We start from the raw sequence: 20,211 nt of genomic DNA on the forward strand, positions 1-20,211 counted from the left end.
CAAGGGAGGGGGCTGGAATGAAGTGTGTATTATGTGAATCATGTTTTTTCAATGTGTTTTATGTGGTTCTGGATTTAATAATGTATTTGAGGTGGATGTGGTTTTAAAACGTAGTTTATGTGCCTCTGGCTTTTCCAATATATTTTATGTGGAAGTGGTTTGTTGCAGTGTATTTTATGTGGATCTGGCTGGGCTCGCTCCCAACGCGACTAAAACCGGGTATGATGCAAGGTCATACTTCTGCAAATGTCACACCACAGGCATGCACACAGAAATGCGGCGTGGGCTTGTGACAGCTAGGCCACACCCCATTTTTTGAGCGCGCCTCCTGTCTATCTTTTGTTTAGCTACATATATTTTTCAGCGCTTTGCCTCTAACAGGTTAGACACTCCTGTACTCAGTAGTCACGGTGGCTGTCATTCTGTGGTCTTTCTAGATCACGCTCCCTTACTGTGATACCACACCCCCTCACGATGACGCCACGCCCACTCCACAATATTACTGCTTCGAGGGGGGGGGGCGCATTTTGACTGCTTGCACTGGGAGCCTCAGACCCTAGAAACTGCCCTGCGGATACGCCACTGCTAAACGCCTTTGAGGCTGATACCGTTTGCTTGGATGTTTCCACGCCTCCTCTAAGTGGTCCACTAATTGGCCCGAAAGAGGAAACACTGTGGCGTCACCCTTAACATCCTTGAAAAAGGCATATTTGGATTTTGACACCGGAGGCTCATCATCCTCAATAACTAAAGCAGTGCGGACTGCACGAATAAGGCCAGGAATATAAACCTTAGACTTAGCGACCGACTCTTTAGGACGGGGAGGTTCCTGGTCAGAAAGATCCAGAATCTCCCCATCATCGGACGTCCCGTCGTCATTCTCATAAGGAGCAGACAGAAACGCCACCGGCCGCTTGTGAGGCCACAACACAGACTCCCCTTGTAACACGTCCGACAAATGCTATACAGAGCTTGTCAGCGAATTAACCCGCGCAGGCTCCTGAGAGACCTGAGGAGAGGAAATAGGGAGACTGTGGGGTACCATCAATTGTCTCGGGAAACCCTGCATGGGCGACGACACCACTGACTGCTGGGACAATCCCATCTGTGGGAAGGTAGGCTGTGGAGCTAACTGGCCCACGGGGGTTGTAAGCGCTTTGGCGAAACAAGCCCAGGGCGGCTCCTGTACCGGACGCAGTGACAGTAATTGGCCGCGCCAATAAATAACACTGCCGACATAGCCCCTCCGCGTTACCCTCCCCCTCCGCTATTGGTACCTTACACTTAGTACACAAAAGCTGGAGTTAGTATAGCGGGAGAACCACCCTGCAAGCCCCGCACCGCAAGGGCTTTAGCAGAAGAAGAGCAGGGATAGTGAAAAGGCTGACAGTAGAAAGTGAAAGTACAGGCAGCAGACGCTAGCAGAAGTCACATACAATGCAAAGAAATCAATTCCTGCACTATCAGCGCTGATTCTCAACTACGCAGACACAGAGCCTTGTAGGACACAGCGCTGCATACACAGACCTGAACCAACGGAGGAGAGGTATGCCGGGGGACCCAGACCGCGATGCCACCGATCTTCAGCGTCCAGCAGCGCTTACCATGCTTCCAGCAAAAAGATGGCCACCGAGGAGCAGAGAGGAGGCCGGCCAGGGGGAGGAGCGCTGCCATAGGGCCAGTCAGCACAGCGGAGAGGGCTGTGTGCAGCGAGGGAGGCACCGGCTGTGTTACAGGGAAGACGCGCTCCCCTGGCATGCAATTAACCCCTGGGACGCCGCAGCGCTACCGTTCAGCTACGGTCCGCTGTTCCAGGGAGGTAGTGGAAGCGCAGGTCCGAAACCTGGCTCCACACTGCAGCCAGTCCCCAGGGAGCCCCCTGCCTGGGGACTCTGGACCATGTGTTCAGCAGGGACCCACCGCAGGACCCCGCTGCTTACCTGCTGCCCCCTTGAATCCGGCCATGGTCCCAAACATCTGGGGTCACCGCTAGCTGTGACCCCAGATGCCTACCAACATCCCCGGATCAGTAGCGGCGTTCTGGTACCGGCGGGGTTGTAGGGAAGACAGCATGGACGTCAGTACTGACTGTCCATGCTGTATATCCAGATGACCAGCCACAGCTGCTTGTAGAAAACTTCAGGGGCCAATTCTAGCCCCCCTCTAAACAGGTGCATCCGACTCCGGCAGAGCACCAAATGAAACTGGGATGCCTTGGCTCGGGGGCGGGGTATAGGAGGGGGACCCCAGTGCATCCTGGGAGGCTGAAAACTTAACTCTATGTTGCCCGATGCCTGACGTCATCACCTATACCCCAAGGTATCCTGTGGATACCCTATGGACCCTGAAGTAGAAATAGGTGTTGATACACAAGGATAGGTGCTACATATTGCAAATCGGTCCAGCCCGATTGCAGATGTTCTTGGTGGGCTGTAAAATCCAATCACACTGGAAAGTTGGCCTAGGGTTAGGAGGATGTTAAATTGAATAAAGAGAAGATGTGATAGGTGTTTACTATAAGAAGAGAGTTAGATAGGGAGCTATAAAAGGTTAGGTGGGTGGTTCTGGAACCTGAGTCGCTTGTCTGAAGAGGTGAGTTTTCAGAGAACGCTTCAATGTTTGGAAAGTGGGAAACTAGTGGAAAGTCTTATTAACTATCGATGGTCAATGGCCATCCCTACTATTTTTTCTATATTATCCACTGTGTTATGTTGGATTACATGTATCAATTACAATAACATTTATCCCACAATCTTAGCTGTGTGTGTCATGCTTGAACAGAGAAGCATATACTGCACCATGAACCACCCAAGTTTTACACCTCTTCAGTGTTCTCCCCGGAATTTTTTTTCCAGCCGGGTGGCATCAAGAAGTAGCCAGGTGGGGCCCTCGCAATAATAAAATTTTTAAACCCTGACCTTATAATAATTGAAACTTGAAATAACATTTTATATATTAGTTCTCTTCTTATCAGAGGCCCAGTTGTCTGATTATGAAAAGCTGCAAAGTCTGTTGGATCTGGTCCTTTTTATACAGCTCCCAGATACAGGGCCTGATTCAGACCGGCTCGCGGGTCGATGATGGCCCAGTGTGCATGCGCACGATGGAGGCGGCTCCGTCGTGTGCATGAGCGAGACCCGGATAGCGACGGGCAAACCGGGTCTCGTACCAAAGGGGGCGTGCTGTCGATGTTCAGTGACTGCACGCCCCCTTTGGTGTGCGGGCCGGGGGAGTGGCTGCCCAAACGGAGGCGTTCCCATGTGAACGCCTCCGTTTGGGGGCGGCCCCACTGACATCACGAGTGATGTCAGTGGGAGAGATTTCGGCTCTGTTTGAGCCGAAATCTCTCTTGGGCTTGCGGCAACGAGACCCTACCACAAGGGTCTCGTCGCAAGCCCGATGGCCTTGACCATCGCGACCATCTTCCTGGCCGCTCGCTATAGCTGAGTGGTCACCCACAGCTATGTGAGCGGCCAGGCGGCCATTCTAAAAAATAAGAAGGCCGGCCCTGATTCAGAGCGAGTACTCTGTCAGAGCGTCCGGCTCTGAATCAGGGCCACTGTCCCCACTTGCAGGCTCCCAAAGTGCCAGGTGGTGCACCCGCCAAAAATAGCCTGGGGTGAAAACTGCCCTTGATAATCTGTCAAATAACCCAACATTACGTGGTAATCACTATGGTCGTTATGTAATGCAGGTACAGGAGTGATTCTAATGAGTTAGACGGTATTTTTAAAGTGGCAAAAACAACTTGATTTTGCCTTTTAAATAATTACGGCATTAAAAATACTGGCTAACTCGCTCCCATTCCTTATATATATATATATATATATATATATATATATATATATATATATATATATATATATATATATATATATATATGGGGTTTACCTCAAATATTAAGTATCCCCCATATGTGTTAAGAAGGGACCGCTGGCTGCCGCCTCCCCCATAGGTTTCTACAGAGTCAGAGTGGCGACTGAGGTGCACGGAAGACGCACGGCTTCAGAGCATACATGCCTACTCTCCCGGGAGTCGCCAGAGGCTCGCGATTTTTCAGGTAAGCCCCCGCACCCCCGAAAAAGTAGGCAAATTCCCGCATCCCGCCCACTTCCTAGTGAAGTGGGCAGGATGGGGAGATTTTCTGAGACGGCGGGTCCGTATGGAGGGGGCGTGGCTAAATGGCATGAATCATGTCATTTAGCCCCACCCCCTCTATCGCTGGGTTGCCTTAAAGGAGATGGGGCCTAATGCCGCCTATTGCCTGGCCCCGCCCCCCGAAGATGAAAGAAACAGGTCCTCTCCGGCTGCTCCCGGAATGCTGCCCTGCAAAGTCGGTAAGTATAACCCAGAGATGTTTTGTATTGGCCGTTCCTGTGTGGTGACAGGGAGGCGGCCTAGTGGACGCACGGAGATGGTCCGTCCTATGGCCATGTTATAGGAGTGTTGCACTCACATTGGAGGGCATACTTGGACAGAGAAACTGCACCTGGTGGTCGGGAGGTTGGGCACCCCCACCAGCCATGGAGAAGAATGGCACACGGCATCCATTCAGTGCAGGGAGAGGGCTGGGGGCAGCCCAGCTACTAAAGGAGTGCTGGGCTCGCTCCCAGCCTGATGTTAAATGGGAGTGTGCCGTACGGGCACGCCTCAAATAGCGTAATTTAGGGGGCATGTCATATGGTAATCAGACCACACCCCTTTTCTGATGCACGGTGTAAGGGGGCATCGGAGACCCTCTCTGCACAGGGCGCGGCTCCTCGAGTCAGCCCTGGTCCTTTCAATGTTGCCTTAACACCTACGTAATCAATAGAAATGACCCTGAAGTACACACTACACGATATTGCTAGCAGTTTCGCATCGTAACATCATATAGTCAATATTGCGCAGCTTTTGTACATGCAGGAAGATCAGGCGATACGGCTGACGATCCCGTGCAGCGCTATGCGGCAGGGGCCGGCATATCGGGCGACCAGGTGCCGGATTGCCTGGTGTGTACAGACCATATGTCGGCCCGTCAGTGGTGGGATCGTGGGTCACATCACTGGGTACACAATCATTTACCCACTAGGACTAGATTAATGAGTGTACAGTGCTCTCCTCTGTATTGTACCTAAATATACCACTGTGGTAGCTCAGCTGACAGGTGCAGGTTATAAGCTGGAATGTCCTATGTACAGCGTCACGAGCAGCCACACTACTGCACACTGTGTTGAATACATATATAGTAAATATCTCTCTTGGTAAAGCAGTGTCTCAGAATTTATTAAAAATGGACCTAAAGGCCTTAGTATTGCTGAGGACTACAGTTCCCGACATCCCTTGCGGGGCGCATTGTGGTGGGCGGAAGTACCCTATCCAGTAGCCAGGGTGTCGCGGCTTGTCAGGGTGAGAGTACTGGGCGTGTCCTCGCCGCAGCACGTGGGTCGGTGGGAGGGGCCCCGTTATGCCGCATGACAGGGCGCTCCCGGAAGGCATCGCCGCCGCCGCCGCCGCCGCACACCGGGGGGAGGGCAGCAACGGTCGGAGCCGCCGGGCTGGAAAGGAGGACAGAGCCAGCAGCAGGAGGCTGGACGGGGGCAGCTCAGGGTGAAGTTCTGACTGGTGGCCTCGGTATTGCAGGTGAGTGACATTCTCTCTGTGACAGCAGCCGGCCTGGGATTCACTGACCTGCGCGATGTTGACCGTCATATATAATCTGTATACTACCAACCTTCACTCACCCATTATATGCACTATAGCAGACATATCCCCTATACTGTACACTACACCTTCCATATGGTCAGCCCTCCATCTCCTATTCCTCACTCACCCATTATATACCATACATATCCCCTATACTGTACACTACACCTTCTATACTGTCAGCCCTCCATCTCCTATTCCTCACTCACTGATTATATACCATACATATCCCTATACTATACACTACACCTTCTATACTGCCAGTCCTCCATCTCCTATTCCTCACTCACTGATTATATACCATACATATCCCTATACTATACACTACACCTTCTATACTGCCAGTCCTCCATCTCCTATTCCTCACTCACTGATTATATGCACTATACCAAACATTCCTATACTGTACACCTTCCATACTGTCAGCCCCCATCTCTGATGGTTCACTCGCCCATTGTATGCACTATATATAACCTATTCCTAAACTGTACACTACACCTTCTATACTGTCAGCCCCCCATCTCTTATTCCTCTCACCCATTATATACCATACATATCCCTATACTGTACACTACTCCTTCTATACTGCCTGTCCTACCATCTCCTATTCCTCACCCATTATAATCACTTTACCAAACCTATACTGTACAGTACACCTTCCATACTGCTTGCCTTCCCATCAACTATTCCTCACCCATTTTATACCATAACTATCCCTACACTGTACAGTACACCTTCCATACTGCCTGCCCTCCCATCTCCTATTCCTCACTCATTATAATCACTTTACCAAACCTATACTGTACACCTTCCATACTGCCTGCCCTCCCATCAACTATTCCTCACCCATTATATGCACTATACCAAACCTATACTGTACAGTACACCTTCCATACTGCCTGCCTTCCCATCAACTATTCCTCACCCATTTTATACCATAACTATCCCTACACTGTACAGTACACCTTCCATACTGCCTGCCCTCCCATCTCCTATTCCTCACTCATTATAATCACTTTACCAAACCTATACTGTACACCTTCCATACTGCCTGCCCTCCCATCAACTATTCCTCACCCATTATATGCACTATACCAAACCTATACTGTACAGTACACCTTCCATACTGCCTGCCCTCCCATCTCCTATTCCTCACTGTACAGTACTGTATTCCTATACTGTACAGTACACCTTCCATACTGCCTACCCTCCCATCTCCTATTCCTCACTCACCCATTATATGCACTATACCAAACCTATACTGTACACCTTCCATACTGCCTGCCCTCCCATCAACTATTCCTCACCCATTATATGCACTATACCAAACCTATACTGTACAGTACAGTACACCTTCCATACTGCCTGCCCTCCCATCTCCTATTCCTCACTGTACAGTACTGTATTCCTATACTGTACAGTACACCTTCCATACTGCCTACCCTCCCATCTCCTATTCCTCACTCACCCATTATATGCACTATACCAAACCTATACTGTACAGTACACCTTCCATACTGCCTGCCCTCCCATCAGCTATTCCTCACTCATTATAATCACTTTACCAAACCTATACTGCACAGTACACCTTCCATACTGCCTGCCGTCCTATCTCCTATTCCTCACCCATTATAATCACTTTACCAAACCTATACTGTACAGTACACCTTCCATACTGCCTACCCTCCCATCTCCTATTCCTCACCCATTATATGCACTATACCATACATATACTGTACACCTTCCATACTGCCTGCCCTCCCATCAGCTATTCCTCACCCATTATATGCACTATACCAAACCTATACTGTACAGTACACCTTCCATACTGCCTGCCCTCCCATCAACTATTCCTCACCCATTATATGCACTATACCATACATATACTGTACACCTTCCATACTGCCTGCCCTCCCATCAGCTATTCCTCACCCATTATATACCATAACTATCCTTACACTGTACAGTACACCTTCCATACTGCCTACCCTCCCATCTCCTATTCCTCACCCATTATATGCACTATACCAAGCCTATACTGTACATCTTCCATACTGCCTACCCTCCCATCTCCTATTCCTCACTCACCCATTATATGCACTATACCAAACCAAACCTATACTGTACAGTACACCTTCCATACTGCCTACCCTCCCATCTCCTATTCCTCACTCACCCATTATATGCACTATACCAAACCAAACCTATACTGTACAGTACACCTTCCATACTGCCTTCCCTCCCATCACTCACTCGTCCATTATATGTACTATATTATACATATCCCTATACTGTACAGTACACCTTCCATACTGCCTGCCCTCCCATCTCCTATTCCTCACCCATTTATATACCATAACTATCCCTACACTGTACAGTACACCTTCCATACTGCCTGCCCTCCCATCTCCTATTCCTCACCCATTATATACCATAACTATCTCTACACTGTACAGTACACCTTCCATACTGCCTGCCCTCCCATCTGCTATTCCTCACTCGTCTATTATATGCACTATATCAAACCTATACCGTACACTATACCTTCCATGCTGCCTTCCCTCCCATCACTCACTCGCCCATTATATGCACTATACTAAACATATCCCTATACTGTACACTATTCCCTCCATATTGCTTGCCCTCCCATTCCTCACTCACCCATGGTATTTATTATTCCTATACTGTTCACTATACCTTCCATGCTGCCAGCCCGTCATCTTCCAGTCTTCACATGCCCATTATATCGAACATGGTGTCCACACTCCACACTCCATATTGCTATACAGTACACTAACATCACATGTATATACCTTCCACAAAGCCAGATGTACTCAAACTCTTCCATTACAGTCCACATTTTATGGATATTTACGCTTGTCCACAGGTGACTTAATTCATACCTCAGTCAATTTGATTTAACCATCTGGACTCAAGCATGGATATCCTGAAAACCTGGACTGTAATGGCGGAGTTTGGGAACCTCTGTATAAAGCCAATGTCACCCATTGTAAACTCTCCAACATGCCCCCTTCCACCAGGTGCCAATGCTTTGCTCCCATGCTTCCCACTTATTCATAATTGCAGTCATCTGTGCTAAATACACCCCTCTCATCAACTAATTAGTTCAGCACAAGGGACAGCAATTGTAAATATAGGAGGAAGAACCTCAGAAGCAGAGGATTTTGTACCTGGCGGTAGGGTCTGACACTAGATCTGAGCGCCCCAGGCAAGGTAATGGAATGGCGCCCCACTCCCACCATAATTTCAGGAAGTGCCCCCAGTAGAAGTCCCCCTCTATGCAGTGCCCCCAGTAGAAGTCCCCCTCTATGCAGTGCCCCCAGTAGAAGTCCCCCTCTATGCAGTGCCCCCAGTAGAAGTCCCCCTCTATGCAGTGCCCCCAGTAGAAGTCCCCCTCTATGCAGTGCCCCCAGTAGAAGTCCCCCTCTATGCAGTGCCCCCAGTAGAAGTCCCCCTCTATGCAGTGCCCCCAGTAGAAGTCCCCCTCTATGCAGTGCCCCCAGTAGAAGTCCCCCTCTATGCAGTGCCCCCAGTAGTAGTGCCCCCAGTGGTAGTCCCCCTTATGCAGTGCCCCCAGTGGTAGTCCCCCTTATGCAGTGCCCCCCAGTGGTAGTCCCTCTCTATGCAGTGCCCCCCAGTGGTAGTCCCCCTCTATGCAGTGCCCCCCAGTGGTAGTCCCCCTCTATGCAGTGCCCCCCAGTGGTAGTCCCCCTCTATGCAGTGCCCCCCAGTGGTAGTCCCCCTCTAGGCAGTGCCCCCCAGTGGTAGTCCTCCTCTATGCAGTGCCCCCCAGTGGTAGTCCCCCTCTATGCAGTGCCCTCTATGCAGTGCCCCCAGTGGTAGTCCCCCTCTATGCAGTGCCCCCAGTGGTAGTCCCCCTCTATGCAGTGCCCCCAGTGGTAGTGCAGCCGGGGTTCCAGAGCAAGTCTTGGTAATTTTAGGAAAAATCACCAACGATTTTAGGAAAATTCAGACTTGCTCTGGAGGTTCGAGAAAAAAGACTATTTCTATAGAACTCGCCACTTCCCATTTTCAGTCCCTTTAATTGAATAGCGAAACCCTGCGGCTGTGGGAAAAACCCAGCCCCACTAGGCTTTTTAAATTCCCCCGCCCGCAGTTGCATTCCCCCCTATGTGTCCATACTATGTTTCATATAGTGCCAGCATATCCTCTTGCTCTTTACATTTGGATGACCGACCCCTCATTCCTCTATATACTCCGGTTCCATTTGCCCTCCTTACCTAGATACCATCAATGCTCGCCCATCCCTCTCCAGGGGTGTTCTACCTGCGACCCTCCGGCTGCTGTGGAACTACACTTTCCAGCATGCCCTGCCAGTCTTGCCATTAAGACTTGCAAACGTTTGTAGCAGAGACTACTGGGATATGTAGTGCCACAGTAACTGGAGGGGCCTATGTTGAATACCCCAGCTCTATATCCTCTAAGGGACCCACGCACACATCACATGTGTTTGACCTACTTAATATCGCTCACCTGCAGTGTGTCTATACTGCGCAGGAAGAGAGCATTTTTCTATGCTGTCCTCTCACCAGGAAATACAGTCTATGCAGCATAATATGTATAATCTACCTAGACGTATAAGAAGCAGGTTTAGAATTTCTTTACGAGCGCTCAGTAAGTTCAGTCCATCAGATACCGGCAGGAACAAGGAAACGCTTTGATTGTGGGAGCTTCCAGTTCCATGCTGTACCATGCGATTTTATTTAGCCAAAATTCTGAATCTGCAGCTCCTGTAATCTGTCATGCTGGAGGTGATCGTGTTCAATCTACTATGTTGGCAGTGGGGGGTAGGGGGGGTTTCAAAGTCCCGTCCAAATATTGATATAAATAGTCGCATATAGTAACAACCGCTTTAAACTGCGTCCTAACGTTCTCAAGATCAGTGCTTTTCATTGCTGAGCATCTATATTGACCTGTTGGTGTTGTGCTATTGGGAACCTGCACTCCTATTAGATTAGAACCTGGTATCTGTTCATCCGCTGACACAGGGTTGTGCTAATAATGTCCGATGGGATTTACATCTTAAGTCTGGATGTCCCTGTAAAACGGGTCATAACCCCTAAACTAATGTGAGATTAACCTGCTAATAACCAGAACTAGCCCTATAGGAGACCATGTGTTGACCCTTGTAAAGTTACAGTGAACGTACGAGTTGTTACATAGGGGTCTATATATTAAGGTTTGGATGAAGATAAAGTGAAGGGAGGTAAAGTACCAGCCAATCAGCTCCTAACTGCCATGTCACAGGCTGTGTTTGAAAAATGACAGGAGCTGGTTGGTACTTCAGCTCCGTCTACTTGCTCTCCATTCAAGGCTTAGTAAATAGACCCCTTTGTCCTGTAGTAACCTGTTCCAGCTGAGTGACTCTTGCCACATGAGACTCCTATAACCAGCATCACCCCTGCCCTATTTTGCCCCCCCCCCCCCCGCCCCCTCCCCTGGTGACGTTTTGGAGTGGTGTATGTGTGTGACCCCAGACTGTGACTCACTCATTTTTCTCTATGGATTTCACAACTTTGTCACAGAGGACAAAACTATTATGAACCCTCACCTAGTTAGGAAACGAGCTGAGTGTTGTCTAGGTCTAAGTGTGCACAGTTCTAGCATCTATATTTTAGAAGATCATTGCACATTTATAGTTGGTTAAGTCATTTTAATAGTTACCGAACGCATGTAAAAGCCTGATTTTCTATATAGCTGGATGTTTGCATTTCAATAAACTGTGATCATTATGTTTGTGTTCATTCTAGCACCCTGCACCTGTCACAACCATTGTGAGGGTGATTCATTTGGGCGCAAGGTTTCGCAAGGTAACAAATCTTGTGCCCCCTCAAGCCCAATTTTGGATCACTGCAGGTATGTGCGCTCCCGATACCTACGGTATCAAATGGAAAAAAAAAAAGTGATTGCGGGATTTTCAAAGCTGAAAACCCTGCGGCGCGTGAAAAATAAAAATTAGCACCTTTCTGGGCGTTTCAGGTGGTTTCCACGGCTCCCAGCGGCCTCCCCTCCATCTTGTCACTAGGGCAGTGTTGGCTAACCTTGACACTCCAGCTGTTGTGGAGCTATATATCACAGCATGCCCTGCCACAGTTTTAGCATGCCCTAATAGCAAAACTGTAGCAGTGCATGCTGGGTTATGTAGTTCCATAACAGCTGGAGTGTCAAGGTTAGCCAACACTGCACTAGGGAGAGGGCTGCTGGGTAGTGCAAGGGCTGCTGGAAGATGTAGTTCTCTTAACACCGGCTACAGATACACACAAATCTGACTCACTCACATACTTACACTGCTGCAGAAGAGTCGGCTCCCGACACTGGATGCATAGGACACCGCTTTGGAAGGTGAGTAATTAAGGACTTAAGCTAATTGGACACCTCCTATTGCTTAATTGGTCCTCAAGGGGGGTGCAGTCGGGGTCCCAGAGCAAGTCCTGGTGATTTTTCCTAAAATTAACCATGTCTTCATTCTAGCACCCTGCACCTGTCACAACCCGTGCAGTTCCTCTTTCCTCCCTGGGGTGTCGCTCTCTACTCTGGTGTTTCTTGCAAACTCTGGTCTGTATATTAGCAGTTTGTTTAATCAGCTGGGTGTGCTAGAAGCACCAGAGCAGAGAGCGACATCCCAGGCAGGAAAGAGGAACTGCATGGGTTGTGACAGGTGCAGGGTGCTAGAATGAACAGTAACTCCAGGTTGCAGAGGTAAGTTTTAGGGTCAGGGGGAGACTAAGCGTTAGGGAGAGGGTTAGGGTTAGCCACTAGGGGGACGGTTGGGGGTTAGGTTGCGGGATGGGAGGGTTGGGGTTAGGCTGCGCACCGAGAGGGTTGGGGTTAGGCTGCGGGACGGGAAGGTTGGGGTTAGGCACTAGGGGGAAGGTTGTGGTCAGGCTGCGGGACGGGAGGGTTGGGGTCAGGCTGCGGGACAGGAGGGTTAGGGGGAAGGCTTATAATACTTAAATAAATCTGTCTGTATTCTCACTGTCAGGATGCCACTGTCGGGATTCTGAATGTCGGCATTCCTGACCGTTGGGATCCTGTACCCTACCCGAGTGAAGTGTGCACGTCACAAAACAATTAGACACAGGGCCCCGATCTGACCAATGTCTGCCTTTGCCTACATCTTAAAGTGGTTTCATCACATACGCACAGCAGCCATTAAGTGTAATTCTCCTGAATATTGGTTCAGCTGTCCAATCATTAGAAATCTAGGACTTCAGAGCTTGTTAAGTGCTGAATCCTCAGTAAGGACCATCGGAACACTGCATAAGGAAACATACTGTGGAGGATAAGAGAACAAGACACCAGTATGGACGTTTGTTTGCCTCTCTGTTTGGAGAAGGTCTGCACAACTGTGTGTGTATTACTATGCCGCATACACGATGCAAAATGGTCAATATTCCTTTGCATTCCAGACAATGAAACCCACAATGCGAAGCGTTGAAGACGACGCATAAAATCTCCATAATAACCAGCTGTATTGCTGTGTTATGAAGTATAGAGTGCCAGGCTGTGTAGGGGTTGTTAGACCATAAACCAGGAATTTGCCCTTCTGATATGGAAGCCCTTTATCATAATGATCTGTTAACCCTTCTGAATAATGAGCCTGGAGTGTTCCAGCATTGAGGCAGCTGTGCAGGTCAGCTACAAATCTTCTGTCACATCTTCCCGCCCCCTATGTGATCTGATTGGCCGGCACCTGAGCCCCCCTTCCTTTCCTTGCTATGGTCAGGAGGAGAGCTGCTCTCACTGCGTCAATGGCCGGAATAGTGTGTGGTTTCTTTTCCTTTGTCTTTTCATAGGCATGCTGAGTGTTTTATCTGCTCCGCTCCTTCTGTGCTGTTCCTGACGTCTTTACCGTTTGAATTGGGGGAGGGGGAGATTATCCCGGAAAACCTCTTAGCCATATAATGTGGTATTTCATACCTCTTGTTAAAGTCAGCTGTGCAAAAAAAATAATGTAAATATAGCATACATACATACATACAGGTAGTGTGCAAAAACGGTAATAGGAGGCACATTAAGCATATTGAACACAAGGGCTCCCACACAGGTTTGGCTCATTCGTTAATTAGGAATATAACACCCCCAGCAGGTTTAGGGTCATGTATAAAAAGGCCGGCCCGGCCGCTCTATATGCCTATAGATGACGATAATATTGCTGTAAGAAAAGACCACAGTGACTTTGAAAGAGGGGTAATTGTGATATCTGCATTTATTTGACGTTCAGGACAATACAGGAGAATAAATGCAGATCTAATTTCAAACTTTGGCGCAAGCAGACTCTTCAGTGGCTGCGGCACAGGATATCGTGGTCTATCTGCAGGGCATATACCAGCTCATCGATGTTGGCAGTGCATGTTTGATAGTTGGGTGGTGTGTAAAGTCCCCCGCCAAAGGACTATATAATCAGATTAATCATCCTACACCATCCAACATGTGTGGCAACAACTAGTATGTGTTTTAAGTATGGGAGGAAACCAGAGCATGAGGAGAACATAAAAGCTCCACACAAATAGTACCTTGGTCAGTAATTGAACTTGTCACCTGACGGCTGTGAGGCAGGATTGCTAGCCACTACGCCAACCGTTCATCAGTCAGGGAATTAACCCTCTCAGTTCATGATTACAATAAAACGCAATAAAAATGTTTGTTCTCTTATGTTTAGAATTAGTGTTCTCTTTATTTGAGCTTTATTCAATGGATCCTCGTATTTCAGACTCCATACTGATTACAACCTTGTTGATAAGAATAGCGCCTCTGATATTCTGTTATTAGAGGAATATAAATCTCTGTGGCAGCGATCCTAAGTATTCCAACTTCTGAAAGCCATTATTGGCAGATAAAGAATGACTCAGGGAGTGTGCCCAAATAGTGTCATTGTAAATTGGACAGAGTCTATTTATAACGGAGGGTGCCGCTATGAAATCGCAGCATGTATCTGCTCTGGTGCTTCATCTGGCAGTAAATGGTCTCCCTGCTCACATAGGAGACGTCTCATTATAATACATTAGTAATACAAATATATATATATGAGTCAGGTGCATAAATATTGGGACATTGACAGGATTTTCATATTTTGGCCTCTATTCACCACCACAATGGCTTTGAAATGAAACATACCAGATGTGCTTTAACTGCAGACTTTCAGATTTAATTTGAAGGTAATTACATCCAAATCAGGTGAACGGTGTAGGAATTACAACGGTTTCTATATGTGCCATCCACTTTTTAAGGGGTCAAAAGTAATGGGACTATCAACTCAAAAGCTATTTCATGGACAGGTGTGGGCTATTCCCTCGTTATTTCATTATCAAATAAGCAGGTAAAAGGTCTGGAGTTGATTCTAGGTGTGACATTTGCATTTGGAATCAGTTGCTGTCGACTCTCAATATGAGATCCAAAGAGCTGTCGCTATCAGTGAAGCAAGCCATCATTAGGCTGAAAAATCAAAACAAACCCATCAGAGAGATAGCAAAAACAATAGGTGTGGCCAAATCAACTGTTTGGAACATCCATAAAAAGAAAGAACGCACCGGAGAGCTCAGCGACACCAAAAGACCCGGAAGACCACGGAAAACAACTGTGGTGGATGACAGAAGAATTATTTCCCTGGTGAAGAGAAACCCCTTCACAACAGTTGGCCAAATCAAGAACACTCTCCAGGATGTAGGTGTATATGTGTCAAAGTCAACAATCAAGAGAAGACTTCACAAGAGTGAATATAGAGGGTTCACCACAAGATGTAAACCATTGGTGAGCCTCAAAAGCAGGAAGACCAGATTAGAGTTTGCCAAACAACATCTAAAAAAGCCATTACAGTTCTGGAACAACATCCTATGGACAGATGAGACAAAGATCAACTTGTACCAGAGTGATGGGAAGAGAAGAGTATGGAGAATGAAAGGAACTGCTCATGATCCAAAACATACCACCTCATCAGTGAAGCATGGTGGTGGTAGTGTCATGGCATGGGCATGTATGGCTGCCAATGGAACTGGTTCCCTTGTATTTATTGATGATGTGACTGCTGACAAAAGCAGCAGAATGAATTCTGAAGTGTTTCGGGCAATATTATATGCTCATATTCAGTCAAATGCTTCAGAACTCATTGGACGGCGCTTCACAGTGCAGATGGACAATGACCCGAAGCATACTGCAAAAGCAACCAAAGAGTTTTTTAAGGCTAAAAAGTGGAATGTTATGCAATGGCCAAGTCAATCCCCTGACCTGAATCCGATTGAGCATGCATTTCACTTGATGAAGACAAAACTGAAGGGAAAATGCCCCAAGAACAAGCAGGAACTGAAGACATCTGCAGTAGAGACCTGGCAGAGCATCACCAGGGATGAAACCCAGCATCTGGTGATGTCTATGCGTTCCAGACTGCAGGCTGTAATTGCCTGCAAAGGATTTGCAACAAAGTATTAAAAAGTGAAAGTTAGATTTAGGATTGTTTAGTTTGTCCCATTACTTTTGGCCCCTTAAAAAGTGGGAGGCACATATAGAAACCGTTGTAATTCCTACACCGTTCACCTGATTTGGATGTAATTACCCTCACATTAAATCTGAAAGTCTGCAGTTAAAGCACATCTTGTTTGTTTCATTTCAAAGCCATTGTGGTGAATAGAGGCCAAAATATGAAAATTCTGTCAATGTCCCAATATTTATGCACGTGTGTGTGTATATATATATATATATATGTGTGTGTGTATATATGTATGTATGTGTGTATATATATATATATATATATATACGCACGCATACACACACAAATATAATTTACTAACTGTTGCATGAGGCTTTGCCCGCGATAAAATCGCTTCTGCCAATATATATATTTTTTTTATTTGAGGTGTTCTAGCTGTGTTGCTTTGCATAAGGGCCCTGTCGCAGGAGTGGCCCACATGACCAGCAGCGCTATACATATACCACTCACACCAATGTCACTGTGTGCCCTGTGCACAGACTGCTATGTAACCTATCCTATTCACCCACCACTCACACCAGTGTCACTGTGTGCTCTGTGCACAGACTGCTATGTAGCCTATCCTATTCACCCACCAATTACCAGCCGCATGCATGGTGCCACACCTATCGCTTGCATTGATGAAGACAATAACTGGACAAGTGCAGGTTATTCCTAGAAGTTTCCACTAGAAAATGATGCAAATTGTTTCAGTCATTTTTGCACCAACCTGGAACAAACAGACACAACCTTCTTGTAATATTAGTACAGATGTATATAGTACAAAGTCACGGCCAATGTTCGAATAGCCAAGAGAGAGAGTAGGTTGAAGGACGATCCCCTGCATGGTTCTGGTTCCGTACCAACCAGAACGACTGTCTCTACCATAGTATTCCTCATAGACTGGTATCGGACCATCCTAAAAATGTCCATTTATGAACGCTGGCTCAGCAATGACTGTGGAAGTGCTGATTTGTAGTCTGTGTATATTCTTTGCATTACTTCTGTTCCTGAAGGCAGGTGACCTCCTTTCCTGCACACTTGGCTGCATGACGTGTGCGCTTGGTGTTGTATTCTGTTTTTATCATTGTAATTCACAGCTGAGATTCTATGCTTTAGGGAAGTTGCTCTATTCCCTGTATAGTCCATCATGTTTCAGGGGACTGTACATAATTTACCATAGATAGAGGGCACCACAAGCTACATATTATAGGGTTGCTACAATTTAGAAGTGTAATCTGTCTCCACAATGGGGCTCATTTATCAAGGATGGCTTTTGCAATGCGATCAGGACATGCCAGTAACACCCCTCATCGCATTGCAAAAAGTTATCCTATCGTCCGGATGTAGTCCGTCCCTGCGATGTCTCCGAAGAGCTGCCGGCCTGCGCAAGTGGTGGTGCGCATACGCACTACCGTGGACTTCACGTGCACATCCGCCATAGCTGGGGAGGGTTCCGGCGGATCCCTCCGCCAGCTAATCGTGCGCGGTGTAGCCCATAGGCTACAGCGGCTAGCTAACGCCATATTCCTCGCATTCCAGATATTGGTAAATCAGGCAGCATCACGTTCCCCATAGAAACCTATGGGGGATGCTGCTGCTAGCGGTAATGGAGGGATCACAGCAGGTATCGCGGTCCCTCCTTAATACATACGGGGGATACTTAGTATTTGAGGTAAACTTTACCTCAAATACACTTTGATAAATGAGCCTATGTGTAATCCAATTTAGAAGTTACTTGGATCCTTTTTGCAGGGGATCATATTTCGAGGGGAGTCATCTCAGCCTATTTGGTTAAATTATTGATCCTCTAAATTCCGCACTATTTACTATTGGGTATAGGCCATTGCCCGGACAGGAGACTTTATAAATGTTACCTGATCTTTGTGAGGCAGCAACCCCCTTTATAAATAGGATTGCTGTCATTCTAAAGCACAACCAACTATATTCAGGTGTAACGGGACCGTACTATCGGCTTTATTTAAGCGCTGTCTTGTAGGTGAAAATTTAAAAGGGCAGTCGGTGTAAAGCCTGGCGTGCTTCACACTGATTGGGAGAGCCGTTTTAAATTTTCACCTCCAACCTGCCGGGAAGCCACAACCGCTTCCTACAGTACTATGGGTTCCGATTCTACGGTGGGAGCAAAGCAAGAAAGAAAAGGAAAAATAAATAAATAAAATAACTTTGCATTTGAAACAAAGTAAGGTGGGAAAAAAAGGAGACTAAGGCTGGGTACACATTAATCGATGTGTCCAGCCTGACATCCGCAAGTGCTTACACACTTCCCGATGTAGGCAGTGACGGCGGGAGCCATACTGCGTTCAGCAGCATGGCCCTCGCTAACGGCATCCCCCCCGTCCGCCCCTCATGTAGGGCTGACAGAGGATGCCGCTGACGATGCACAGGAGCACGCATCGTCAGCGACAAATCCGGTACACATTAGACGATACGCCCGATATATCGGTGTGGTCCACCGGTTCGGACGACATATCGTCTAGTGTGCACCCGGCATAAATTGACTGAATTGCTGTTTTGCCAGATGGCCCTTTGGCGTTTGCTCTCGTACATTTCCAGATTTTTGTTCTAAGCAGCCAAATGGTTGTCTGGTTGGAAAGACAATCCAGGTGTGTAGCCAACCTGATTCTCATTGGCTCTGTCCAATTTATAATTACAATATGTGGGCACTTCCTCTGATTCATCCTATTTGTAATTCTCCCTATAATGACTTTCACGAGTTGGAATACTTATGTTGTGTAATTGTTTTCCGATGTTCCTGCCAAACAGGAATTTATTTGTATATACCCATACACTTACTATGTAGATTTGTGCTGCAGCCCAGGTAGTGAGCCACACGTGATCTTTGCACCTTGTGTAGAATTGGCTGTGGGTTGGGTGGGGGCGTTGCTGTAGTGGAAGTTTCAGGTTATTAGTATAAAGGTTGAGGACTTGGAGTATCTGACACTGCCTGTCTTTTTTTCTGTTGCAGGAGGATGCTGCGTCTGGCATCCTGTACGTCCCTGCTGCTGCTGCTCAAGGCGGTGGTAGGCTTGCCCTGGTTTCAGGCCATTGGCGCTGCCCTCGTTTTCTACCTAGGCTCCGGAGGATGGCAGTTCATGAAAGTGTTCTACAAGACCATAGGCCGAGACGTGAGGTGAGTGACAGATCTAGCATTTACAAGTCTCGTTGCAAATTATATATTATGAGAAGTAAAATGTTTTATTGTAAAGTAGATTAAAGCTGGGTACAACACCTTACAGATAAATCTGCATGTGATGGTGGTTTCATACACACTGAACATCCATCATCTGTCTACTGGCCGCGAGTCCCCCTGGCTAGGGGGCGTGTCGCGCCCCCCTCCCCGCGGCCTTTGCTACCAGTGTACAATGCTCCAATATATCTGCAGGTATACTGGGCATCGGCTGTGCAGCACAGCCGATGTGATATGTCTGTGAATGTCGTCGTTCAGACATATCGCTGATGCACATTGGCCGACGCACACGATATATTGGCCGATCAATCGATCAGCCAATATATCTGCCAGTGTGTACCCAGCATTAGATGCAACATTCCTTTCCACAGAGGGTGTATACTTAGGGGTGCCGGTGTTATACTGCAGGGATCCTCGTATCTCTGCATGCTTTTTGCACTACTGTAGATGTTGTATTCAGAGACCTAAATAGGATAATTGTATGATGGTAAAATAATCACAAAAAAATTGGTAGAAAATAGCTTTGCGTAATCAAGAAAGAAAATCGCTAAACGTACAACTTTTCAGAATTTGATCATCCATGAAGAAATTCGCACAACACTGTTTACAAATTAAAAAAAAAAATGAGTTGAAGAAAGCTAAAACTGCCGTATCTTACTAGAATACTCTTGATTTGAGTCAGGCCGGGTCCTGAATTTCCCAAAAGTTGGTAGTGAGCAGTAAGCAACTTCTGAATGCATTTATGTGCAAATGGCTGTTCTAACGTGCCAGGAATGATGCAACAAATCTCCTAGACTCCTTTAAAAATATTACC

General features: G+C 47.3%; 1 protein-coding gene across 1 annotated transcript in view; it reads left to right on the forward strand.

Annotated features, from left to right (window-relative positions):
* Positions 1-5,406: 5,406 nt before the first annotated feature.
* Positions 5,407-20,211, forward strand: part of SLC27A4 (solute carrier family 27 member 4) — a 46,839-nt gene continuing 32,034 nt past the window's right edge. The window contains exons 1-2 of the mRNA XM_088453359.1: positions 5,407-5,622; positions 19,176-19,340. Of these exons, the coding sequence (XP_088309485.1) occupies positions 19,180-19,340 (161 nt within the window). The 5' untranslated portion in view covers positions 5,407-5,622; positions 19,176-19,179. The remainder of the gene's footprint in view (positions 5,623-19,175; positions 19,341-20,211) is intronic.

The sequence above is a fragment of the Taudactylus pleione genome, unplaced genomic scaffold (assembly GCF_031769625.1).
Source record: "Taudactylus pleione unplaced genomic scaffold, aTauple2 ptg000579l, whole genome shotgun sequence".
NCBI lineage: Eukaryota > Metazoa > Chordata > Amphibia > Anura > Myobatrachidae > Taudactylus > Taudactylus pleione.